Raw genomic sequence first — 27,248 nt, 5'->3', positions numbered from 1 at the left:
AAGAGTTTTCGTAGTGCTGTGTGAGAGGACTTACCATTCTTTCTTAAAGTCCTTTCTGGAAATAGTTCCTGGCTGGCATGTGGAATGAAAGCAGTTGTAGCTACCTTCTCACTCTTGCATGTTCTGAAAGCTTTGAAGGCCTGTCTTCATCTGTGCTGAGGAGACAGTTTCTGAGGGTATATGCTTATAGCGTAGCAGAGCGAGGAGAAAAGAAAACTTGGAGGCTGTTTTAGCTCTTTTGGCAAGCAGATCGTGCAGGCTTACTGACAGAATGATTGTGGATGAGAAACAGTTGATTGCAGGATTTTGATTCAAGTTACAGGCATTTTGATGGCGAGAGTCAGTAATGTTACAGTTCATTCCTTGAGTGGTATACCCCTGTAGAGTGAATACCCCAAAAGAACAGTACCCACACAAAATAATGAAGGCGGAAGGTATATTTGTGTATGGCTTATCCAGATGGTATGAAAACAACTGGTAAATTAGGAAAGGCTCACCTGTCACTGACAGTCAAGGCTTGCCTGGAACTCCGCAGAGGAAGAATCTCCAACAAGAGATCCTTCCCTAGTGGTGGTCAGTCCATAAATGGGGTCTGGGAGAGGTGGAGCCAGACTCCATCCCTTCCGGTCACACAGGTGAATCACCTTCACCTGAGCTCCCATGGTTGACTCAGTGCTTGCCTCAGATCATTGTTTCAGGCTGTGGTTTAACAGCTCCCATACACCCCCTAAATTATGAGTGATGAGTACTGAGTGGCTTCCAAGTGTGTGATTAGACCACGTGGCCAGGAGAGGTGATGGCAGCCCAGAGTTGTGTGGTGCTTGCTTTCCAGATGCCTTCTACAGATAGTAACTAGTTTGGATGATGTCGGACTGCAGCTGTTTTGCCTGAAACACTGTCAGCCTATGGAAGTTGGGGGTATTCCTGGCATCCACAAGATGCACATTTGGGTTTTCAGTTCTGGCAGCTCTCCTTGATACCACTTATTCTGCTGCTTCTTGCAGCCTTGTTCTCCTACACCTCTTCCTGAGCTGTGGCTGGATGTTCCCAGGCTGTGCTGGTCACGAGCTCACAGCAGAGGCAGCCAGTGCTTGGGTGTGATTCTATGGCTTACTGGCAGGGTCTGCGCTTGGCATCTGTGCCCTGCTGCCTGGGGAGAAAGGTGCAGCTCATCCATCTGCACTGGATAGGCTGTTTTATCTTAGCTGAAGTAATGTTACTTTGCATATCTGTATATTGTGGGGAAAGAAAGCTTTTCCAAAGGATTTACTGCTCTAGAATTGCAAAATATAATCCTTACATTGACAGGGAGTAATGGAGCTTGTGGTTTTACTATATGCATAAAACCCATTCTACTTTATGCTTTAGAACAATGGCTGCCAGGGATGGATTTTAAGCAGAACAATTTGGAGATAGCTTTGTTACAGGCATGTGCTATAAGGAACACCCAAAGGAGGAGGATGGTACTGGGCTGAACAGGGGAATGTCAGAGTGAACACTGTGGGCAAGCCCTTACAATGACTCGTCTGGTGACAGTGAGGCATTTCAACTTGGTTAGGAAATAACATTCACAAGAAAACAGCTCAAATCAAAATCCTACAAGAAACCATCAGGTTGCTTTCATGATCTAGGAAAGCTTTTTTTGTCATCCTTTTGGTGTCTTTCAAGCAAATTAAAAGCCTACAGTTAGCAAAGGCCTCCAAGCAAACCCATGTGTGATTATAATAGATTTAGTGATGAGTGTTGCTGGAACTCCAGTGAAGTAGAACTGGACTGTTTAGGAAAGAAAAACGTCTGGATTACATGAATAAGTACATGTTAACTTTTATAGGGCCTGGAAAGCACAGCATGGTCTGCTGAGGCAGCACTTTCATGTAAGCTACAGCTGAATTAAATTGGTACCACAGCAGTTTCATCCTTCTCTTTCATCCTGGCAGTGTAATTGTATGCTGCTTTCTATGCTGGTACTCAGCTGATCTCTTTATGAGGTGGCTTGGAGCACTAAAACAGGGAAAGTCAATTTTTTCCCCTTTCTTTACAATTTATTTCTTCGTGCTTGGCTCAGCACCTTGATCCAGCTCAATGAATGCCCTGTCCTCCTGCCAGTAGCATCAGCAGTGATTGCCCAGGATGGGTGAAGAATGAAGTGCATGAGTGCCAAGTTAGATTGAGATAAACTGTCAAGAAACAACAACCTCAGGAAAAGCAGCTAGTTACAATCATATTTAATACTTTGTCATGTTTTCCAGAAACACTTCTTTAGGAAAAATACATTGTTTTCTTGTACAGACATTATTGGGAATTTTCGTTCCTTTCTGACGAGTGAGAGCAGTGTAGTGATGGATATAAGTAAATGTGCATGAAAGAAACACAGAACTTACTACGTTATGTGCCAAATGCTTATGACACTCAGAAGCTGGTAATGCTTGGATGATGTTGGAGTCACTACGTTTGGAACCATAGATCTCAGTGCTGAATGTTTTCTTGAGTCCTCCTTTCTGTTTTAATGCTCTGATGTTTTTTTTCTTAGAGTTTATCAATCTGAAAAATCATCTCTTCGGCTGAAATTCTCTTGATTGCTTTGTGTCTTTCTCATACTGCATATTTTCTTTTTTTTTTTTTTTTTTTTTTTTTCATCCCAGAAATTGGTCCAGTGACAATAACCACAGATCCCAAGAAATTTCAGTTTGAACTCAGAGAGCTTTATGTTCAGGTGAGTGATTTGTTCATTCTCTATGTAGTTCTAGCAACAGGCCCTATTTCCTCGCCATAATCATTCCTTTCTTGTTAGTGTTTCTGCCATAATGCTTCTTGTGGATGTAGGTGCACAAGCTGTCATCTTCCTGTTCTCTGCTTATCTAAATTTATGGTTATAGTTAATTACTTTTGTCTTAGTTTACATCATTACATGGATACTTTGCTCACTGATCGATAACATGAGAAAGACTAGTTAGTGATAATAGTTATTTTGAATTTTATTAGTCCTGCCACTTGCTCAAAGACACGTTTATGAACTGTTTTACTGTTTCCCATAAATTATTTTCTTAGTTCTAATTAACTAGTTCATGTACAAAAGGACTCTTAAAACCTGTCAGGTGCAACATATGCACTTTCTTCATTGCCCTGTGATAACAAGCACTTAATGATGTAACAGTAGCAGGCTGACTCAGGTACCCTGGTCTCAGGAGAGAAATGATAGATTTTGAACCAGCTTAGTATGTCTCCCTTGATTTTTTTGTTTTGTTTTTGTTTTGTGTGTGTGAGAATGAGATGCAAATAATATCTGGATCAGGTGTTATAAGGAAAGAGAAGTATTGGGGTGGAGTTAGCTTTACCGAAGGTACTGTTGCTGTCCTTTTTTAGTCAAGCATTGTCTGAGATTAATACTGCTGGACAGGCTTCTGACTTTAGGGACACTGTTTTATAAATTGACAAATGGTTTAATGGTTTAAATGGTTGAAGGTTGTTTGGAAGCCAAACAACTTGTTAGGGTGGAATTAATAGTTTAAAAATTGTGAGAAAGATTGAAATTCTGAGAAAACAATAGTAAATATTCAAGGGGGAAGAAAACGCCAGCTATATTGTTTTTTGGTTTTTGGTTTTTGTTTTTTTTTTTGCTCTTTTATAGGGATATTAGAAGTTGTTCCCATCTTTAGCTATCCTGGAAAACAATTTTAACGATTTTGAAAGAAGATGTGTACCAAATGAAGCTTTCAGGAATTTAAAACTCTTCATTTACGAGCAAGTTGTTAAATTCATTAGATAGTGACTTTAAAAAAAAATTGTTTTTAATCCTCAATAACTGCATATTTCATAATTTCTCTCAAGATGTGTTTGTTCAGCTGAATTAAAACTGTTTTACTGTAGTCCATTATATTGGTGAAGGGACAAAATAAATTGAAGTGGTTAGATAAAGACTGATAGGATATCTTGCAGCAGTTCATCCACAAAATATGAACACTTCCATAACGTTCATTATGGGTATTTTTCCTAGAAAGGCAGTGAAAAGACTGAGTATTGTAAAAGTAGTGGAAATTTTGAGATAAAATCTTCTCAGTAAGAGCTGTAGAATAAATATTCTTGTTAATGATCAAAGCTAAAAATAAGATGAAATTTAATTATTTGAAGAAGTCTTATGTATATATAAAGCATTTTAGACAGAAATATGCTGTCTAGAATACTCCAAAACTTCTCGGGCACCAGGACAAATGCAAATCATTGCAACAAAAATATCCTGGTTGCAGAACAATTGGAGTGTTTGGACATAGCATTAGACAGGGGCTTGTGGTTGGTATTTGACAATACATACACTCTGTATGCATCTCTCTGCAGAAACTAAGTCCTGTTCTTTTTACATTCAAATTAGCCAAGAAAATATTTCTTTGACATGGGGTGAGTTGGTACATTATTACCTGTGTAATTAGCTATGAATCATTCTAAAGAACAGTGTGACAGTAACTTGGACGGCACTGTTTCCATGTACTTTTTCTATTTTAAGAGAGAACCAAGCTTTTAATCTATTTCCATGTTAAATGCAGTTTCTACAATGCGACCTTATTGCAATAAATAATAATTATAAACAATAAATTTAAACCTTGCCTGTATCAAAATCTGTAAGTATATAGATTGCTGCATGATCCCATGATACACATGCTGATATAGTTGCATAGGGATTATGAAAAGTACTTATTTGAGTACTCCTGAGTATAAAAATAACAAATTACACAAACTAGTCTTTCCTAAGTATTGTTGATAATTCTTTTCAGTTAGACACTAACATTTCCATTTTTTAAGTGGACACAATGCCATTTAAATAGTTATATCAGTGCTGCATTCAGATCTGAGAAATGGAATAGGACGGATGAGCTGAGCTAACAACCTAAATTTCTGCATGCCTGTCCAAAATTAGTTAAAAATGAAATTTTAGTCATCTGTTTTTCCAGAAAGCTTTGCAAAGTAACCATATTTTATTGGAATTTGGAAATGAAGGCACAAAATATTTTTCTTAAAAAAAAAAAAAGCAATATGTTTTTGTTTAGTAGCACTCTGTAGCTGCCTTTTAGAACTTCTATATTGCGAAAACAAAGTGTTTATGCTTATTCTCAGAATATCCATCCAACTTGGCACTGTTTTTCCCATGAAATGTAGAAAGCAGATGCCATACGAAACACTCAGAATATTCATGAAAAAATGTTGTAGAAGTAGGAATAGAGATATACTTAGAAGGTGGTTGTAGAAATTAGTTATTATCTTGACTTTGCCTACAAATTAAAACTTTAATTGGCAGATTCTTTTGCTGAAGATTACATTTGCTTTGCAGATGTTAAGAAAAATCTCAGAATGATAGAATTGACAAGGTTGGAAAAGACCTCCAAGATCATCCAGTCCAACTGTCCACCTCCCATCATTTCTCCACTAAACCATGTCCTTCAGTACAACTTCTAAACATTTCTTGCATATGTCCCAGAACGGTGACTTTATCATCTCCCTGGGCAGCCCATTCCAGTGCCTGGCCTCTTTCAGAGAAGAAATTCTTCTGAATGTCCAACCTTAACCTCCCCTGGCACAACTTGAGGCTGTTCCTCTAGTCCTATTGCTAGGTAAGGGGGAGAAGAGGCCAACTTCCACCTTGCCACAACCACCTTTCAGGGAGTTTTACAGAGCAATAACATCTACTCTATGACTTCTATTATCCAGTCTAATTCAGCTTGCTCCTCATAGGACTTGAGCTCTAGATCCCTCACCAGTTTTGTTGCCCTTCTCTGGACATGCTCCAGAGCCTTGAAGTCTTTCTTGTAGTGAGGGGCCCAAAACTGAACACAGTACTGATGGTGCAGCCTCACCAGTGCTGAGTATGGATTCATTTGGGGTGTATTGTTTCATCCCTTAGGATTGTACAGGCATTGCAAAGATGAAGTTCAGGCATGTCAGAAATGTTGGAGAATCATCTCTCGAGTTTCATGCACCCCAGACTCTACTACTTACCTTTCCTATTAAAGTAAGACTACTTACAGAAATAGCCAAGTAACTATTTCCTATGTGGATGAGAAGTTTGAAATGCTCTTGTTTTGAAATTGAATCAGAGTTACAGGAATTGAAAAGTTGTTACTGATATGAAGATTTGGTTCAGGTCAGCTGAAGTTCTGGAGGACTGGGGGGCTGTGGGAGGCAGGGCCTTTTTTCCCTGGCGTGCGAATGTTCAACTTCAAACCAGTTTCTGATTGCCCTGATGGACTAACAAACAGATGCACCGAGGTTCTTTTTGATCCTTCCTTCCAAGACTGCTGTGGAGTTGTGTGCATGTGTGAAGGCATGTTGATTAAGTATAAATTATTTCTTTAATAGTAATCTTGAAAATGCAGAGATCTGTTGCTGATCACAGGGCCGGGTTTTACAGTTCATGTACAGCTGTTCAGAAAGTTCTGTATTTGATATGTGAAATGGATTGTTATATATGTGAAAAAGAATAATTGTTAATTTCTGAAAAGGTCAATTTCTATAAAGTTAAATAAAGTCATATTTGGAAGCCCTTTATCTAAATGGCCTGAAAAATCTCCAGCTGTGCAGCTGTCTGTGTATTAGCACAGGTCACTGGGAAACAGATCTACTGTGCCCTCTGCTGAGCTCCTCACACTGCCTGCCATACCATGGGAAGTCCAGGGCAAGTTCTTGCCATCCTGGCAACCAAGTACTCTCCTGGAGAGCAGTCCTGCATGGCTGAGGTCACTTCCATCTGTGTGGCTGTCACTTCCTGTGACTGCTGCATGCTGCCAGAGCCATTGCACTGTCAGACAGTAAGGGAATGTGAGAGTGAAGAAATGGGTCTGGCACAGGAGCTGGAGCTAACTTACACGTCTCTCTTAGGGGAGATAAGGGTGACCATGACACTGACTAATTTCAGAGCCAACTACAGTTTTCTCCTCCAACTTCAGTTTCCCTAAGTAATTCTTCTAGGTGTTGCTCAAGTGTGAGTTTGTGACACTTTGCAGAAAATATACAATACTTCGGGGAAAAAAAAGAAGTGAATAAAAGGATATAAGATGAGAAGGTGTCTGTTTCAAGTGTTCCAAGAGAAAATAATTTATTCGGTATGTTCTTTTCCTTAGAGTTTTTTTTCCTCCTTCTGATTGTAAACAGGGCGGTGGAGACTGTCCAGAGATGAGCATTGGGGCAATTAAGATTGCTCTAGAAATCTCTCTTCCTGGTTCTTTCATCTATGTATTTACTGATGCACGATCTAAGGACTATAGGCTTACCCATGAAGTACTTCAGCTCATTCAACAGAAGCAGTCACAGGTACATTGGGGGTTTTCATTCTGAGTTGGCTTGTCTTTAGTGCTGTGTTTTCTCCATACTAAAGGGTAAAATTTCACTATGTGAATGTCAGTGAAATTTGTTTCTACAGAAGGAATAATGCCATTCTAAGAACTTTATTTTTTAAATTGAGATATCTGATCTGATTAATAAAAACTTGAAGGAACATTTATTTTAAATGTTGTGGATAAAGTAATGCAAATGGAGCTTGTATTTATGCTTGGTCAGCATGTCAGTTATGCTTTTATGTTGTTTTGAGACAAGTTTTCTGGGATGTCCAGTGTTATGGTTTTATGATTTTTTGTTATATTACTGATATTCCACATCCCTCCTAAGTCAGGGATTGTGGGTTCGAGTCCCATCTGGGGTGCCATTTTTTTTTAACTCCCAATACACCACATGATGTTATGATGTGGAATATCAATAATACAACAAAAATAAAAAACCCATAACATCCAGTTATTGACATGATATGAACCAATGCCAAGTGATGCACTTCTGATGTCAGGCTTTCAGGGTGGCTTTAAAATGTTTTCATGAAAAAGTTTGCACTGCATCCCAAACAACTTGGATGCTTATTTGTTGTTGTTGTTTTTGTTTTTTAATACAGGTAGTATTTGTGCTCACTGGAGACTGTGATGACAGGGATCATATTGGTTACAAGGTCTATGAAGAAATTGCCTCAACAAGCTCTGGTCAAGTTTTTCACTTAGACAAAAAGCAAGTTAATGAGGTAAATTTCCCAAATTCTGCTATATAAATTCTGCTAAATAGTTAAAATAGTTCATGAGATAGATTAAAATATATTTTAGTTATTAAGGGAGCTGGAATTTTTTATACATTGTAAACAGTATATGCACCGTAGAGATCTTTATATAAAAAATATTTTGTTCCTTCATTTCTAAATCATTGGCAGTAACAAATATTGGAGATGAAATGGAGTTTTCTCCTCTTGTTGCTTAGCAAGACTTAAGTTCTTACTGGGGTTGTAATAATGTATAGGCAATGATGTGAAAGTTATCAAAAGGATTAATCCTTCCCAAATTAGAGGAAAAGTTAGAGGAAAAAATTGGCTGTTGGGACAGTACAGTTTCTGAGCTGCATTTTGCAATTTTTGTGTAAAAAGGGTAAAGCATCTCACAATAGACTACCTAAAATCCTTTTATACAGAAGGGGCTTTTCATCTTGGGGATATGAATAAAAGCCAGAGGTTGATATCAGTGAGTGGTGATCAGTAGGTGCTATTCTTGCAGGGTTTTATTTCTTGGGGTAGGCACAAGAGTGGAAGAGCATACTGCATTATGTAATTGCATCTCCATTCAGTGGTCTTAGTGATCCCTTTGGTAGAACTTTACAACACTTTTGAAAGTCCTCCATGGTAACTGCTGAACAAATTGTGTTACATTATATATATATATATATATTTATATACACGTATATACGTACACACTACGAAGTAACCATTGTGACCTTATATAGAACTTCATCCATGATAAGGGATCACAGAAATGAGCTTACCAAAAGTCTGCCATCTCAGATAAAGCCTTAGCTGCATACTCTGTATCAACAAAATTACTTTTTCAAGGAACATATTCCCCTGTGTGTGGATGCAAAAGAACAGGAAATATAATAGTAATCTGCATCAGCTGTTTATAGCATGTACTTCAGGCAAGATTCAACAGACACTGAACGTGCTCTCCTTTTTATCTGAGCAGTCAATGAAAAATGAATGAAAATGAAGTTCATAAAAATGTAGTCACTGTTTTGGGCCTGGAGGCAGCTAATGTTAAGCTGTAGGTTAGGAAGAACTCTACAAATCACTGATGGAATACCCTGCCAAATCAGTGTCTTGTTTTGTTAGACATTTTTCATCATTCTACTCCTCAAAAAACAAATAAAGCTATTTTTGTTATATAGCTACAGACTCTTGTTCCCATCCTTGCCCTTTGTGCATTTCATCCAGAATATTACACGATGTGGTCTTTCTATAATGATCCCAAAGGAGAAAATCTACTTTAAAACCAGTGTTGCAAACTTTACTGGAATGACAGGGTTGGGAAATGGATCTCTGAGAATTGCTTATTGAATTTTGGAGGAAGAAAGTAAACTACACAAGTGAGTTATAGCAAGAGTGAAGACACTTGAGTAATTTTTTGGCTTCCATTTTCACTTTTGGAAATTAAAAAGTCTCAAAAACATTGCTTAAAAACTGAGGTTAGATTCTGCTCTGAATTTAAGCTTCTCTCAGTAGCTTCCAATTCTGATACAATTTTGGATTAGAAGCAAAGGTGTTTGTGCTCTTTTCTCTCTGAAATGGCAGTTGCACAGCATAAATTGCATCATCCCAGAGGAAAAGTTGCTTAAGGGCAAATTCCACTCTAAGGGAACTCCTGCGTAGCCTCATGGTCATCAGCCTGGCTACATAGAATTCATAAACAGGAATTGTAGCTAAGGTTTACTGTAGTATCTGAAGACTTCATAAGCATTGCCATATCTTTTCCCACAGCAGTTTGATAGGTGAGATTGTGAGATTGTGAGATTGATAGGTATTGCTCATCTCTTGGTAAAAAATGTAAAGGGATTAAGGGAGTGATGGTTTGGCAGTTACACAAAGCCATTGCAAACTAAAAACAAAGGCATGAAAACAGAACCCTTGTTAGCTTAATCAATCTAAAATTAGAGAGAAGAAATGAAAGGATTATATATAAATATAGTTTTATATTTTTATATTTTTATATAAGGAAATATATTTCAATATGCTTAATGTCAGACTTAGTTGGCATAGCCTGTGCCGGAGGCTTTGTCCTAACATTTACTGTTTGTTGAAATTTTGCTGAGGACAATACTTACTGCTGTTTCATAGACTTTAAATGTGAAAGAACATGTGAACTTTAAGGTGATGTGGTTATAAATGGTAACAGCTACAAAAGTAGGAGGTATTTCAAAACTCTGGTAATGCTATGTATTCATGACCTTATCTGACTGTGTAGCTGTTGGAGTGGAAGAAGAAAGACCAAGCTCCCACTAGTGGTAACCTGGATAGAGTTCAGTCCATGGAGGACTACCACCCACGTATACTCCCTGACACCTTCTGATTTGCATATAAGAAAGATAACAAAATTAAGTTTGCATCATTAATAATAATAGACAATCAGAACTATTAGATAAATGTTACCATTCTGTCAGATAGACAAATGGAAATCTAGTCTTCATGGATAAAATGGAAATACAGAGGAAGAGCAAAAAGGATAGAGAAGTCATCTGTGATTCCCTTTTTTTGTCAGAAAACAGTGAATTCACTGTGTTGAGACTTCCTTAAGGAATCTAGTCATATGAATTTTAGTTGTCTTCAATTACATGAATGAATTTTTTTAAATTGTGCAATGGTATGTATGTTCAACATGTTTTATCTCAGATGTGTCTTACTTTGTTAAAGTGAATTTATGATAAAACTTTCCCAGATATACTGAGAAATGCTGTAGCTACCACATTCAGAAAACAACCCTGTGGTTTACAACTTCTGAAATGTGTTGTCTTGTTAATACATATGAACTTACTTTTGTTTTTATGCAGACATTTAATATTGTGTAGTGGTAGTTCAGTCAAACAAACTTTGACAGGGTAATGCAGAAGCTAACTCCTGGCCCTGTGTTTTTGCATTACTCAGTAAGACAGACAATTATGGTCTGTCTAGGTTAGACTTCTTATCCAATTTGATTGTGTATTAATGAACTGTTTAGTGGATTTTATCTGGGAGGCTTAGTTTCCATTTCTGGTAGGATACATGATCACCTTGTCAAAACCAGCCTGGATTTGTGCAGTGGGCACTGCGTTGGATTGTTTCAATGGAAAAGCCAAAAGCTAAAAAGTTGGTTCCCTTCCACACCCCATAATAGTTGATGGCTGGTCTTTTGCAGAGCATGCACAGAAGGTGCTGGCAGGCTGTCATGTGAAGAAGGATGCCTAAGGAGAAGCTAAAATGGAAGCATGCCAGACATGTTTCTTCCATTCAAAGACCAGCAACTTTCCTTAAAATAACTGGATTAGCATCACAGTTGCAAGTATACCATTTTTTTCAGCAATGGACCTGTGCAGAGCTGGGCTGATGGGCAGGCTCCTCTTCTCCTAGTGCTACTTGAATTGTTGATGGAATTTTGTGGCATAATGTTGCCTGAATTGACTGGATGGTTAACTGACAGTTTTTCTGGGTGGATCTTATAGTAAAAACGAGTAGAAGAGGAATGGAATTGCTTCACTTTATTGAAAACACATTTTTGAGTTCTTTATTCTTCTCTTAAAGTATGCTAACTGCTGGGTATCATTAAATAATTGTTACTCATGTCTCCAGTGATTGGATGCAAGGCTTCATTTAATTTATGAAACAAAGCAAACTTTTGGAAGTATTTCCACAGTTCAGCACTACTTTTTTTTTTTCTTTGCCAAAAATGATATCTGGAGTTCATAAAATATTAGTTTAGAGTTTTGATTTGAAATAAACAGTTGCATGCCACTAATGAATTTCCAACTGGAGAGACTTTCCTCCCACTTTCCTCCCATTTCTTTTTTAACTTAACATGGTACTGTGGTAGTTTGATGTGATCTATGCTGTATGAAAGCAAAATTTGCTCTAGAGAATTAGTATCATGTAGGACTGAGAGATGGAGGGAGAACCCACAGCCATTTTCTTTCAAATCTGGAAGGATCTGACTTCTTGTAAATTATTTTGCTGAAGGTATATGTTGTTGATTTTTGTTGACTTTTAAGAAATATTCTCCCTCTTTGAGTTTTCTTTAAATACAGATTATTTAATCTGGTTTGCAGCACGACTCCAGTGACAGATAAGTCAAGGTTCCACAGAGTGCGTTGGGATCACTGAGATCATGCATGTTCATCATGTAGTAATTTTATTATTCTAATTTCAACTATCTTAAATCACTTCTTATTAATTGCAGAAGTAGTTTGGAACAAACTTGACTAGGTATCTTGTGATGGTTTATAATGTGGAGAGATGTTTTTTCAGCTTTTGTAGTGCTTTCAGATTAACTTAGGTAGAACTGTGTTTTGTTTCCATCTGTTTGCTAATATGGGTAGCTATGTTTGTAAAACAGAAAACAAATTAATTCATACAAAATGATAATTTTTTTGGAAGGGGGGCATAAGCAGTAGGAGGGGAAAACTCCTGACAAAAGGCAATTTGGGGTTAATTCCAGCAGGCAGAATTATTTTGCAAAGCAATCCTGTGGGAAAGCCCAATCTAGGAAAGCTGCACTAGAGAGAAATCAAATTCTAGTTTATATTTACTGTGAAATAGTGATTTTAATAGAAACTCTGTTAGTTATGGAGCAACTTTTCTTACAAGCTAGTGTATGAGTGTGAGCTAAGCTACCCACTTAGTTCTTACCTTCTAACTCTTTACAAATGAAAGCACTAAGCACAGAACTGGTCCAGGAACACTGGGTTGGTGGGCTGCCATCTGCACCATGGCCACTGCTGTGCTTCCTGCTCAGGGGAAAGCTTGTCAGGACTTGGGAGGAGGCAATGATCAAGAGGAGCCCCTAAAAATTGTGTCTTGGGAGCTCAAATTGTTATGTAAGAATCTTTTCATTTATTTATTTTTTCTTATTTTTTTAACTCCTCATGTCTATGTTAAAGTCTCATCTGGCAAAATTTTCAAGAATGTAATATTAGCAGTTCCGAGTTTAATGTATTATTTTGTGTATAAATAACTAGCATGATTTACATATTGTCCAAGCACCTGCAAGGGTGCTTTACCTTGTGACTTGATGTATTTTGATAACGTGAAACAAGTTTAAACTTCTGCCAGACAGGAATATCCCTTTCTTCTGAAAATGCATGTAGGTTCATTAAATCTTACAATTTGTTTAACAATGTCACTGTATGAGAACTGTTGAATCACAGCCTGAACCACTGATTGACCACCTGAGGCAAGCACTGAGTCAGCTTCAGGAGCACAGGTGAAGTTGATTCACGTTTGTGGCTGGAAGGGGTGGAGTCTGCCTCCACTTCTCCCAGATCCCATTTAAGGTCTGACCACCACTGGGGAGTTCTGTGTGGAGTTTCAGGCGAGTCTTGATCTTTGGTGACAGCTGAGTCCTTCCTTATTTATCAGGTGTCTTTATGCCATTCTGGATGATCCATCCAAAAATATACTGTCCATCTTCATTATAGTGGTAGGGTGCTATTCATACAGATATTCACCCTACAGTCACTGTGAACTTAAGATCCCAGAATTAACTGACAACCTTACCACGTGCCTAATGCACACGTACATACAGACCAAAAAGAAAAAGGGGCATGGCCATGGTAGAGTAATGTAGAACAGACTGAAGCTACTTGGGAAGCATTTTTGGACCTAAATTTCAATTAGTCTAATTCAAGTCTAATTTCAGAAAGAAAAATGTAAAATGAGTTAGCTCTTAAGGAAGCCTTGTGGTTTCTGTTAACAGCATTCAGCAGCTCATCTAAACATACTGAGTAGCAACTAGTTATTACAGGAAAGGTGTTTCTCTCTTGGGTAGCATTACTGTAGAGATGTTGAGTACTGTTACTCTTACCCTGATTAGTTACTGATGCTGGGCCATCTGACAGTGCTCCAGTTCAGAGTTATTGTAGTTGAAGCAGAGTCCAGTGAGACCTAAGGTTCTATCTAGGTTAGATAGATTAACTGTTTTATTATTATTATTACTATTGGAATAGATCTCTTTTGAGTTATTTTTATTTATTTATTACCTTTGATTTGTGTTGATTGTTTAAAGCCAAGGATTAATTTTTTGTAAGGCATAGATTCAGATTTAGTTACAAGATTTAAATTTCTAAAGCATTATTTTCTGTTCAATACTGAATTATTGGTCAAGCAATATTTTATATCAGATGCTTTAGAGAAGAAATATGAAGCCCATAGATAGCAAGTACTCAATACACCTTGATAAGGAAATTTTCCTTCTTGCTTTAGCTAATAAAAAGTGTGCAGCCACAAATATGCATATATATATATTGTTAATTCCCATTTAAAACTACTCTGTAATTTTACAGTGTAAGTGTGTCTATGCAGGCATATCCAGGTTTATTTCTTTCTCCTTCCAATACCATGTTGCTTTTGGCTTCAGTAATATCTTCTTAAGTATTAATATATTTGAAAATATATTTGTCTTTATAAGCCCGAATAGGCATATTCACTTCAGAATTTATAACAGCAGAGGTGAGACAAAACAGTTTTGGCTGTTGTGTTTCTAGACCATCTAGTTCAGGTCTGTTTTGTCATGTTATCTGTACGGATTATTGATTTGAACAGTAGAAGCTGAAGTATGCCTTTGCCGTGGTATAAGAGCTTTGTTTCCTGTTACTAAAAGTTCCCTGCTGTGCTGTTCTTTCGATATTCCTGTGCTATCACATATTACTGATGTGAATGGAAATTATATTTGTGCAGTCTTCAGAATAAATTTATTGAAGTTAATTTAGTGAATCTTTGTATTAAGTCCTCTATCCTCTCAGGGGGATGTGGTAGCTATGTGGTATCAGATGATACACTGCTGAAAGAAGTGGTCTTGTAGAGATTCCATATTAACTGCCTACAGACAGTAGGGGCAGTATTTCGACAGAAAATATTTCAATAACAAATACTATTCGACTATTTCAGCAAAGTAATGTGTTATTTTCTCTTCTAGGTGTTGAAATGGGTTGAAGAAGCAGTTCAAGCATCCAAAGTGCATCTCTTGTCTACAGACCATTTGACTATGGCTGTAAATATTTGGGAGATCCCTTTTGATCCAAGTCTGAAAGAGGTTACAGTGTCCTTGAGTGGTCCTTCACCAGCAATTGAAATTCATGATCCGTTAGGTAAAGTAACTTGTGCATTCTTTTACTATGTTAGAAAAAATAAAAAAAAGAATAAAAAGAGTAAAAAGGCAAATCATCTCTTCTGTCTTCAACAGGAAAGGCCATATATAAGTGAATGACTAGCATCCTCGCGTTTTGAAAAGCAGTATCATAATTTCAGAAATCTCTCTCTTCTCACCGGTTCCTCTCACGTTCTTTCCTTTCCTTGGTTTCCTTGTTTTCAAATTTCTGGACACTTCTGCTTTTCTTATTCTATGTTTGTATAGTCACTGAACCATCATTTAGGAGTTTCATATGATGGTTCTTCACTCACATGATGGTGAGAGCTAAACCAATATTCCTTAAACTGGGCATGTCCAACCCACAGGATGCGTGCGTGTGGCCTGACCAGCCCATGCTACAACTGCTCACTGCCCTGAGCCATCATGGCAGAAGCTCTTCCTCACCAAGCAGCCTGGCCATGGGCATGCACCCATCATCTTTCAGAAACCAAATATCAGTGTCCTATTAACACCATCTAGGCTGAAACCAAGACATGGGGGGGAGGGTGCAGCAGAGGGCTAACTCAATTGTGGCAAAAAATTGTATGCATCTTGATACACTGGATAAATGCAGTCCTGTAAATAGTGAAAAAGCATTCAGCCTTGCTTTCTGTTTTCATAAAAGAATTTGAGAATAGATTTTAAGATTGAAAAAAAAAAGAATTTTTTTGGTATATTTGTGATTCTATTTTCAGTTGACATGAATTGCTTGCAAATTTTAAAATGGAATTTATAGAGATGCAGCCAAACATTCAACTCAAAATTTCATGTCCCTTAACCAGACTTCTGTAAGACCTCTCTTAACAGAGGATTTTTTTAATCCATGAAAGCTGTTCCAAAAGTAATGCCTCCTGTTTTGTTATGTTGACCCATGATGTTAGAGATTAATGTTGGTGGTGTGGCTGTAGAGGTTGAATCTACCTGCCAGTATTCCATTGCATTTTCTTAGTATGCAATGGGTGGCAGCAGTGGGGCAGTCTGACAGAATGGTGTCTGACATAGAGGTGCGTTTGAAATGAAAGTAGGTCATTGAATTCCTCCATGCAGAAAAAATGGCACCCATTGACATTTGTCAACTTCTGCTGAATATTTATGGAGACCAAACAGTGAATGTGAGCATACGGAGAGGTGGGTGGTGTGTTTCAGCAGTGGCAACAGTGCTACAGTGGCATGCACTAGTGGTGGTGACTATGTTGTAAAAGCAATTTGTAGCTGAGAATTTGCTCTATCAAACAGTGCATTTGTTTTCTTTGAATCCGTTGTAGTTTCCATGGAAATAGGAGTCATTAATTTCAGAGCAATCTATGTATATGAAGCCCAAAATAATTCCTGTTCATTCAGTGTGATCCAAGCAAGCCAGAAGGTTGGACACCCCTGCTTTAGAGGAAGGAAAGATTCAGAATCACACTTTTTCATGTAGCAATCTATATCTGTATACTGTGTGTGATGTGGAAGGAGATTTGTATGCTAATCTGTAGTTTGTGGTTCAGACAAATCTGTTGTTTATTGTTAAGGTGATGCTTTAGAAACTTGGAGATTGCTCTCCAGAAATAAATTCAGATCGTTCTTTGTATTTTCTGGATGGTTTATGGCTGAGGACATAACACAAGTTATTTTATCTTGGAAATATGATCTGGTCTGTCCTCCACTGAGGCATTGTGATTTGTTTACAGGAAAAAAAAATTGCTCAGAGTTCACAATAACACCAATCTCAGTCACAACTCGGCTCAGCTGAAGCTTTGGCCCCACGTGTATGTTTTCATTTCTTTCTAGGGCAGCTCCATGCATCTAACACCGTTATATTTTAACTGAAGTTAGTGGAGGTAAATCTGATATAGTGAAACTCTGTTCCTAACTTTAAAATTTATTTCCAATACTCTGAAACAGCTAGAGCTGTTTTTAGTGATGAAAGCACATGTCACCATTAGTGGAGTAAAATGCTTCTATAGGGAACCAGTTCCTGCATACAAAATATCCATATATTTGTACACATAAGTGTACATATAAAGTGTGGTGCAGTGCATTATGGAAACTTGTAGTATTTTATCAAGGTCTGTGATATCTCACCGGCTGAATTCTCTGTGAGGAATTTAGTCGCCATGTAATGTCTGGAAATCCTGGCTTGTCAATATTTTTATGGGTCTAATCCAGCTTGCAACAGATCTACTTGACAAGACAGTGAGTAGGCTGTCAACTGCTGTGTTGGTTAAGGTAAGTCTCTTCAAGGATCCCCTCTGAGGAAGTGTGCTTCTGTGCTGCCTCCTTTCACTGGGAGCTGGTTATTCCCTGTAAAGAAGAGAACTTGTTTTACTTAACGAGCTGTAGGAAATCCAGCAACTGTAATTTTGATGGCTGTACTAGGACTCTCTAGTGAATGAAAAGAGTGAAAATAAATGATTGTTTTTAGTATTCTGGCAAGGAATTGGAAGGGATTTTGACTGTTGTAAATGTCATTGACTCTACTAAGTAGTACGACTAGTATCAAATGCACATCAGAAATGAAGAAAAATATTGTATTTAGTCTATTTTCTTAAGCAATATACTCTAGTTGTTGTTGATTTATTTATTTAGGTAAACAGATCAGTAAAGAATTGGGACTGAATGAATTGCTGAATATCCACAACTCTGCAAAAGTAGTAAATGTCAAAGATCCAGAGCCTGGAACATGGACAATTAAGGTACAGTTATAGCAAAAATAATACATGGCTTGTTCTGTAGTTTACTAGAGGGTTGTGTAATGACCTTCCACACTGTTTATCAGAAATATTCATGGATAAGGTGCTTTTACACTAAATGTTTTTTTCTGAGCATTATGTGACATTCTGAAGTCAGCATAAAATTACTATCAATATGTTAAGGTATTTAGATGTTACAGTCTGAGATCAAATTGTTTTTCTTTGGATGGAAAAAAGATGAAGTGAGCACTGAATTTTTTGTACTCTAGTGAGCAGAGACTCTGTAGGGAGCCCCAGCACAAAGACGCTTTACTATGCACAACAAGTCTGGAGGGCTGGGAGACGGAGTTGATTTGTATTTTGTAGGCCAAAGACTTTGTTAGCAGGTTCACAAAGTCAATTTCAGTTAATCAACATTTAATTCTAACTCTTTTATCAGTAAATTACTTAGGTCCTACAGTATGTAAATCAGTTTGTCCATATGAGTGGCATGTAAAGTTAAAGATCCTGAACTATTAGAAATACTAGAGTGACTTGGCAATCACCCCCTCCAGCTCCCTCAGTAACCTAGGATGGAACCTATCTGGTCCCATGGACTTGTGACAGCCCGTATGGAGGAGGAGCTCTCTAACTGCCTCCACCTGAATCACTGGGGGTGTATTCAGCATAGCATCCCAGACTTCCAGATTAGGGTGTAAAGTACCCTGAGGATAACTGATCAGCCTTTTAAAGGCAGATGCAAAGAAGGTGTTGAGGACCTCAGCCTTCTCCTTATCCTCAGTTTTGTTTTCATGGCTAGATACTGACATTTTTCAAACACTTGAACTGTGTTACCTAACAAGTCATATAAAGCAGTGTAGGAAACCACTGATTCTGCTGCAGACCTGGAGCTAGGAGAGCACATGGCAGGGCAGAGAATAGATTGAGAGCAACCTCAGTTTACCCTGCAACTTTGAGAACCTGAGTGCAGAGAAAGCAAATGCCCTGTTTGATCTCTCACTAGCCCTGTGTGGCTACTGCTGTGCTGTGACCTTTCTGGATGTGAACTGAACCAAGTAGAATGACATCTATTTCTGCACGATGCTTCTGGATTCCAGGAGTTGCTGAGAGGAGCATGACACCTTTAATGACTTGCCGAGCAAGGGCTGATAAGCTCTCATAAAATCATGACTGGCACTGAGCACAGTGCAAACTGCCAAGTGGCTCAGCTGGAAAGTAGGCCAGCATGCTGCTAGGTGCAGACCACCCCTGGCCAGAGATCAGGCTGCTCCTGCAGTAAGGAGTTTTTTATTGTTTCACAGCTCAGCCTAAAGCTGTCTCCAACATTTTTTTTTCAGTTTAAAAACATGAAAGTATACAAAAACATAAAAATAAAATATTGAATATAATTTAATTCTTTTTGCGACTTTATCTTTTATGAGCAAAGCAAGTCTTCAATTAGGTTTGTACAGGCAGCTTATATTGATGTACAAAATGTTATTTTCATTTGGTTTTGATAACAAGTCATGCTGAACTAAACCAGTATTAGCTACTACTAAATCAACAGCAGAGTGTTCAGTCCATTAAGTTTGCATCTTAAACCACAAACAAATTTTGGCAATCTGTCAGTGCCCACTTGTATGGGAACTGCTGAGTGCCTGAACTACTGATAGAGCACCTGAAGGAAAGACTCAGTCAGCCCTGGGAGCACAGGTGAAGGCAATTCACTTGTGTGACTGGAAGGGGTGAAGCCAGGATCTTAGACCTCATTTAAGGGCTGACTGCCACTGAGGAAATCTCTTGCTAGTGATCCCTCCTCTTGGAGTTCTTTTCCTGTGAACCTAGCTCCTTGGAGATGGGTGAGCATTCATTTTCCTTCCTTTTGTCACGTCTCGTTTGCACTGGTCCCTTTGCTATTACAGCAGTGAAGCTCTTAAATCACAGGCTCAAGTAATACTAAATGCACAGGGAAATCCAGTTGTTTTCTCCAGCTGGCTGCAGGTATTTCAGTTATGAAAACAGCAAAGGTGTGCCTCTATGTTTCTTTTGAAAAAGAGTTTTCCTCCCGGTTGGTCGACTATAGTCATTTTGGCTTACAGTGTCAGCAGTCTTTTTGCAGAGACATAGCACAAGGTGAGCTTGTGGTTCCTTCTTGTGCAAAACGTATTTGTGTGGTAGGGAGCACATATTTTCAGAGAGAAAAGCTTGTTGTGTGTGTCTGTTTTCTAGACTAGCTGTGAGTCAGGCGATCTCCTGGACCTACTGCTGAATTACCATGAGATAGATGTTCCTCCATAAGCAGTTGTTCCAAATTGCTCCTTAAAGAGCTTGTCCACCAGGTGTTTGAGAAGGGAGTGGGTGAGTCTGGGGAGGAGAGTGAGTAATGATCATCCAGCTGTTGTTGGAGCCTATTGTTAATCAGCAGCACATGACTCTCAGCTGAGCAGTGCCACAGAATCTTATAAGGTTAAAATATCATTTGTGTGGTTGAGAAATGCAATAGGGGAGGGAAATCAGCAGAAAAAGCTTGTGATTTTATCAGCTACTATAAGGCAATCTTAAAGGAAGATAATGTCAAACCAGTGAATAATTTCCACTTACCGGGGATGTAACTGAAAGCCCTAATCAGATGTATATATTGCAAATATAAGTATGTAAACATAACAGCAAAGTTAAAAACCTTATTACTATGGTAGCATGTTTTTCTTTCTGCTGTGTGAGGTCTTTTGAAGTAAGAGGGTTTTTTTTATGCTAGTAAGTTTGTTTTCAACCAAAACCAGTGTTCTTTTCGAGCATCTGTTTCTAGATATATACATTTTTGTCAAATTCCATGTTGTGCTGTTTGTAAGTGTAGGGTAAACGCCTGAATTAATAGTACTCTGTAGGATGATGGCCCAGTGTGAATAATACCCAAACAGTATAATCAAGAAGGATAGTATATTTTTGGATAGATTATCCGGATGATTTAAAGACACCTGATAAATTAGGAAGGGCTCACCTGTAACTCCAGCTGGGAGGAGCAACAGTAACAATGGTCCTTGATCACAGATACTGAAAAGAGATTAGGAAAGTACTCATTGGAAAGCATTGGTCATTGTAGCCTTAAAACTTCACAAGTATCCAAAAGTCTGAGCAATTCATAAAGAGATACAATTTCCTTGTATGGTGCTTTTCTGTGCATCGTATACTTAGCTGTAGTTACTGGCTTTTTTTGTTTGCTCAATGACATTAAGGATGTGGCTAAAAATTTAGGAAATGCTTTGAGAAATTTAATTGCACTGTAAATTCCAAATCCAGATACATAAGACTGTGTAAAGATTTTTGTGACTGTGTTTACCTAATCGAATTTTATATGCCAATCAACACCTGATAACACAAGTTGCTTGACACACAGAAGTATTTCTTCATATTCTTAACAGCTAGTTTATATAAAAAGGCTTTATTAGCGATTTTTCTAAGGTGAAAGGCTAAACAAATAGGATCAAACAGGTGGTTTTAAGCAGATACACATCAATTTGTCAGTGTCTTCCCTGGCAGTTATGAGAAACAACTGCTTAATATTCATATACAGCTGTGTTGGATATGCTTACTGTCTGAAAGAATTATGTATTTTAAGTGTTCGTTAGATAATACTGTCATGATAGATAAATCTTATTAATGTTTCTTTAATACTCATTTTCTTTACATTGCATGCCTTATAGGTTGCATTGTTTCAGATAAAAAAATTAGAGTAGATTTTACTAAATTCAGCTTAGATCTCGGCACTGTAGACATCACCCTTCACAGCCATTCGATTTATTTTATTTTTTTCCTGCTGCTCTGGATGGTATTGTCCATGGGTTTGTCAGTTAAGCATGTGTAACACCTGACACTATGCTCAGTACAGCAGTTTTTCCTAATGACTGGGCAGCGTGAAAGTAGGTGAGGACAAAAGCCTCATGCTCCTTTTATTTGTTAACTTGCAATGATAAAAAGTGACTCTAAGAAGTCCTCAGTCCTACAATTATTTTGATTTGCCTTGCATAGAAGTTACTGTACTCTCAAGCAATAAAGTGAAGGCTTGCAGAAGTAACTGCTTCTGCATCCTTGACTCTGCAACAAGGACCCTCTCTTTAAAAGGGGAGAAATTCTAACACGCTGCACTGGTTAAGGTGGCTCTGTACTTATGCAGTGCTTATGATGTCTGCATGTACCTTACAGATAAAATTAGCTATGTATATATTAAAAATATTAAGCTTACTAATAAAAAGGTAGAATATATTGTTGTAGCACTGGAAGTAAAAACAGCAGAAAATGAATGCTAATTTTTCCAATGACCTGTGTTTCATTTCCTGTTTTGTAATACACTTTACAAAAGTCATAACACAAGCTTCCAGAAATGTTCTCCAATCACTGTCACTGGAATATTTAAGTAACTGTTGGTCTCGTGTGTTTGTGTTGTGGATTACCTGAGACAAAATCAGTTGGCTCTTTTTGCAGGTACTACAGCTGTTGGTAGTAGTATCTTAAAGTATAGCATTATTAAATGCCTTTCTCATGTATAGCTTCACATAAGCCTCCTATGAGTTCTTTGTACCGATCTCAGTGGATTGTTCAGAAACTTAGAAATGCTGACATGCTAATTTGTCTGTTAATCTTCTATTTTTGCCTTTTCAGACGTTGAGCAGTGGAAGGCACTCTGTTCGGATTACAGGTCTCAGCAACATTGAATTTCGAGTTGGATTTTCCAAGAAGCCAACATTAGACTTCAAGAAAACATCTAGCAGACCTGTGCAAGGTTTATATTCATTTTATTCCATGCTAAGCAATAACAGCTTTTGGGAGTACAAGGCACCAAAAATAAAGAAGGATGATCTTTCTAGTGGACTTTGATAATTTAATCTGGGCTAATACTGATTTATTCTTAGCTAATTGAAAGATATTTTTGTGTTAGTTTTCTTTATTGTCACACAAATCCTGTGGTTTGAAACTATGAAATGGCTTGAAATTGCTGCTCAGTTTTTGGTAGTTTTCGAGCCTAAGAAAAACCTTTTTGCCATGGTGAGCAGTTATTACAGAGGCTGCTATTTCAGGAACACCTGCTGGAATTCAGTGATTTAAGTGCTGTGTCTCCTGACAGCTAATAAGCAGAGGACATTCTAGAGCATCTTATTTTTCTGCTACTTTGTTAAGGTTGAAACTGAATGGTGCATTCATTGGCTGGTAGGCAATGCGCATAGAATTTATTTGAATTTGTTTTTTAAAACACTTGCAATACCGTGTTTCTGTTTTTTCTAGGTATTCCTACCTTTGTGCTGCTAAATACCACAGGAATTCTTCTTCCAGCCAGAGTAGACTGTCTTGAGCTTCTGAGTATTTCAGGGGAACCTCTTAAGACTGTGCCTGTGAAATACTATCCTGACAGAAAGCCCTATGGACTATGGAACGTTTCTGACTTTATTCCACCAGATGAAGCATTTTTTGTGAAAATAATGGGCTATGACAAGGACGGTTATCTTTTCCAGAGAATTTCAAGTGTTTCATTTTCTAGTATTACTCCTGGTAAGATGTGTTAACTTGAATGTAACTGAGTTATCTGAGTTCTGAAGGTCAAGTTAATTTTATTGCTTATTAAATATAGTTTAATCAGAAGTTGAATTTCTCTTTTAATGAGAAGATGAGGTGTATTAATAATCATTTTGGAAATGTTTACTTTCTTCAGATGCTCCAAAAGTTACAATGCCCAGCAAGACTCCAGGATATTACTCTCAGCCAGGGTCTGTTCCTTGCTATGTAGAAAGTCTTATACCTTTTACACAACACTTCACTAAAGATGGAGTAAAACTAGGAGTGGATCAGTTATTCAAGTAAGTAGTGACTTTTTTCCCTATCCTATTTTACTTCCTATTTGTATCCCATGTTTTCTATTTACGATTATAATCGATTATTTCTGTAGTACTTCATTAGGTGTGCTGAATTCTGTGTATTGAGTCCAAAATAGATAAATGCTGAAGCTTTCCTGCACACCGTCAGCAGTGTAAAATGTTAGATTATTACTATTGTTACTGTTATTGTGGTTTTTATTGTGATGTACCATTTATGATCAGTGAACCATGCAACATACTTCAGTAGCTGTGTAACTTTTTTGAGTTCTTAGTTGTCAAACTAAACACTTCTACTCCCTGCTTTTTACGTGTCTAGCACCCTAATGAACATGATGTACTTTTCATTCTCTTATTGCAGAACAGGAGAGGGAACAGGTCGTACTAGTTAATTTAACAAAATATATTTCAAACCAAATATTACTAATCACAAGTACAGATAACAATTTTGCTTCTCTTCTCTGCATTTTACTGGTAGTTCTGAATACTGAAGTTCTGAATGGCCTCTGTACAGTTTACTAGAGCTGTAGTAGTACTGCTCTCCACTGAAGTGTATTTGTTTTGGTGACAAGGTATCATTTTTTACTAAAACATTCTTCTACATATTTCAAAAAGTAAATAGCTGATAAGTTCTAGTTCTACTGAGACAGGTGTCTGTGTGAAAGTACCATTGGAATGAATGTAGGCTAAGGGTTTTTTGAAATTAATAGACTTTTTCAATTTTGATTCCAGAAGTGCTGTATGTTTCAATTACAGATATTAATTTTGAATGAGTAGTATCTTCAAAAAAAAAAAAAAAAGTGACATTTCTCTAATTTAAAAAATTAAAAATTTAAAAAATTTTGCTTTTAGATGTCTACATCCTGTTGCAGTCTAGTAAAGAAATGAGGATTTTGTTTGACATCCTTAGGAGCTTCTGACTGGTCTGATATACAAGACTTAATCTAGTAATTAGCACCTTATTCACTGAATTCTAGTCTTAGGTTGGAAGAGATCTTACAAATTGACTTCTACCTCCCCAGCATGAGCTGATTGCCTCCTTCTAGATCAGGCTGCCCAGGGCCCTATCCAACCTGGCTTTTCTCACCTCCAGGGATGGGGCATCCTTAACTTCTCTGGGCAGTCTGTGACAGTGCCTCACCTTCCTCTAAGTAAAGCATTTCTTCCTAACATTACACCTTTTTTTCCTGTTTTAGTTTAAAACAACTTTCCCCTTGTCCTATCGCTATCCGACTGTGTAAAAAGTTGGTCCTCCTTCTGTCTGTAAGCTCCCTTCCAAGTACTGGAAGCTGCAATGAAGTTCTCCCTTGGAGAATGGCCTTCTCTTCTCCAAGCTAAACAAGCCCAGCTCCCTTCTCCTTTCTTCGTGGGAGAGGTGCTTCAGCCCTCAGATAATCTCTATGGTCCTCCTATGTACCTACTCCAAAAGCTCTGTATCTATTTTGTGCTGAGGGTCCCAGAACTGTTCATAGGTTCGTAAGGTTGGAAAGGACCTACAAGATCATCTAGTCCAACCATCCTCCTATCACTATCCCTACCCAACTACTAAATCAAATAATAGCTTAATACTGTTCACAGTATTAAGCTTCATAGGGCAGAGCTGAAGGGTATAATCCCCTCCCTGCCTTACTGATACAACCCAGGATGCAACTGGCTTTTCTGGCTGAAAACATATACTGCTGGCTACATCCAGCTTTTCATGCTCAAGGATGAAAAGTGGGAAGTCAGTGGGAAATGAATGCTAATGTCATTAAAATCCTTGTGATATGTCACCAACAACTCTGCAAAAAGGGAGCAAAACTAGTAAGTGAAACTCTGACAAGGAGTGCAGTGTGCAAAAATCACTCTGAGTCTGCTAGTTGTTGTACTTGTTAGGTCAAGGCTGATGTTTGGTTTGCTAAGCCACATGAAATATATTCTACTAGTGTATGTGAACTGATGAATCGTGGCCTGAACCACTGATTGATTACCTGAGGTGAGCACTGAGTCAGCTGCAGGAGCACAAGTGAAGGCAATTCACTTGTGTGACCGGTAGGGGTGGAGTCTGGCTTCACCTCTCCTGGACCCCGTTTAAGGGCTGACCAACACTGGAGAAGGATCTTTTGTTGGAGGTCCCTCCCATGTGGAGTTTCCCCTGCAAGCCTTGATCTTCAGAGTTGGGTGAGCATTTCCCTTATTATCAATTGTTGCTTTGCCATCTTGATAGTCTTTCTAAATTATACCATCTATCAAATATCTTGACTGACAATACCATTCAGTTTTATTCATTTTGTTTTCCACCATACAGCTGCTATTCAATATATCAATGAATATCATTCCGTAATACTTTTGTTAATGGCAGTATGCTACCTAACCTGACTGAATAAAACTGATATACTTATGCATACGTGAGTATGGTCTTGTATGGAGGACCTTAAAACTTACATCCATGAACTAGGCATGAGAGAAGCAATGTATTCAGAAATATTTGAAAGCTCAGATATGGAAAAGCTTACGGTGCGAATGAGAGACCTAATTTTACAACAGGCTCCTTCCAATCTTTATGGAATCTTGGTCTCAATACTGATTTAGTGGCTTCAGAGGCCCTTGTCCAGCAAGCTGACCAGTTAGTAGCGGTTTTGGGAGACACAGAGCGCCTACAAACAAGGTGCAATGTCCAAATGATAGAGGAAACTGAGGTCCTCCCAATTAGAACTAAGAAGGCTGCCCCACAGGCACACTGATTGGGCCCCATACGGGTATCCTGAAAAGCAATGTCTAATCATCTGATTATGGGCCGGGGTTGCCTTTGCCAAAATTGATGGGAAGCTCAATCATATCCTACTTCAATATGGAAGCAGATAAGAAATGATCAGAAATTTCAAAGTACTTCCAGAAAATCGAGAGTACAAATAATATAGCAGACACTTACTAAAACCTAGAATTTAGAAGACTTCATTGTACTAGAATTAAAAAAAAGAATAGAAGAAAAAAGCCTCCACATCATAGCCTGAGACACCTGAGGTAAAATTAGTGGAGTGACAAGGGATGTTGGTTCCCTTCAGGCCTCCAGACTGGACTGGAGGCCCTATGTAGAATTGACGATATTCTGGATGCAAACAAATGTGCAGAGTCATGGCTTTGGTTGATATAGGCACAGGGACATTGATAATTTATGGGGTTCCGACTAGATTTAATGGCGATAGAATGATGATTGGTAGTTTCGGAGGACAAACAGTTCCATTTGCCCAGACGTAGTAAAAATTGGGGGTTGGGCGTCTCCCACCCTGGGAGTATGAAGTATCTATTGCTCCAATTCCAGAATACATCTTGGGCATAGACATTCTATGGGCTCTGGCTCTCCAGATGACTGTGGGAGAATTTGGACTTCAACAGAGGTACATTGGTATTTGGGTGGTATAGATGATATTGAGGGGCCATGTGAAACACGAGCATATTTGCTTGCTAAAACCATGCTGGATTACTACTGTAAGACAGTATAGACTCCTGGGGGGACAGGATGAAATATCAAGGATGGTGCA

General features: G+C 38.1%; 1 protein-coding gene across 1 annotated transcript in view; it reads left to right on the top strand.

Moving 5' to 3' along the window:
• The window catches only part of HMCN1 (hemicentin 1), a 185,926-nt gene that overhangs the window by 27,539 nt on the left and 131,139 nt on the right, over positions 1–27,248 (top strand). The window contains exons 2-9 of the mRNA XM_065745659.1: positions 2,643–2,713; positions 7,138–7,296; positions 7,925–8,047; positions 15,000–15,171; positions 17,784–17,890; positions 22,523–22,643; positions 23,144–23,407; positions 23,568–23,712. Coding sequence (XP_065601731.1) covers positions 2,643–2,713; positions 7,138–7,296; positions 7,925–8,047; positions 15,000–15,171; positions 17,784–17,890; positions 22,523–22,643; positions 23,144–23,407; positions 23,568–23,712 — 1,162 coding nt within the window. The remainder of the gene's footprint in view (positions 1–2,642; positions 2,714–7,137; positions 7,297–7,924; positions 8,048–14,999; positions 15,172–17,783; positions 17,891–22,522; positions 22,644–23,143; positions 23,408–23,567; positions 23,713–27,248) is intronic.

This window comes from Cyrtonyx montezumae, unplaced genomic scaffold (assembly GCF_038088225.1).
Source record: "Cyrtonyx montezumae isolate F1298 unplaced genomic scaffold, pur_monq_1.0 scaffold_1, whole genome shotgun sequence".
In the NCBI taxonomy this organism is placed as follows: Eukaryota; Metazoa; Chordata; class Aves; order Galliformes; family Odontophoridae; genus Cyrtonyx; species Cyrtonyx montezumae.
Note: the sequence above shows the minus strand (reverse complement) of the source record. Positions and strands in the feature narration are given on the sequence as shown.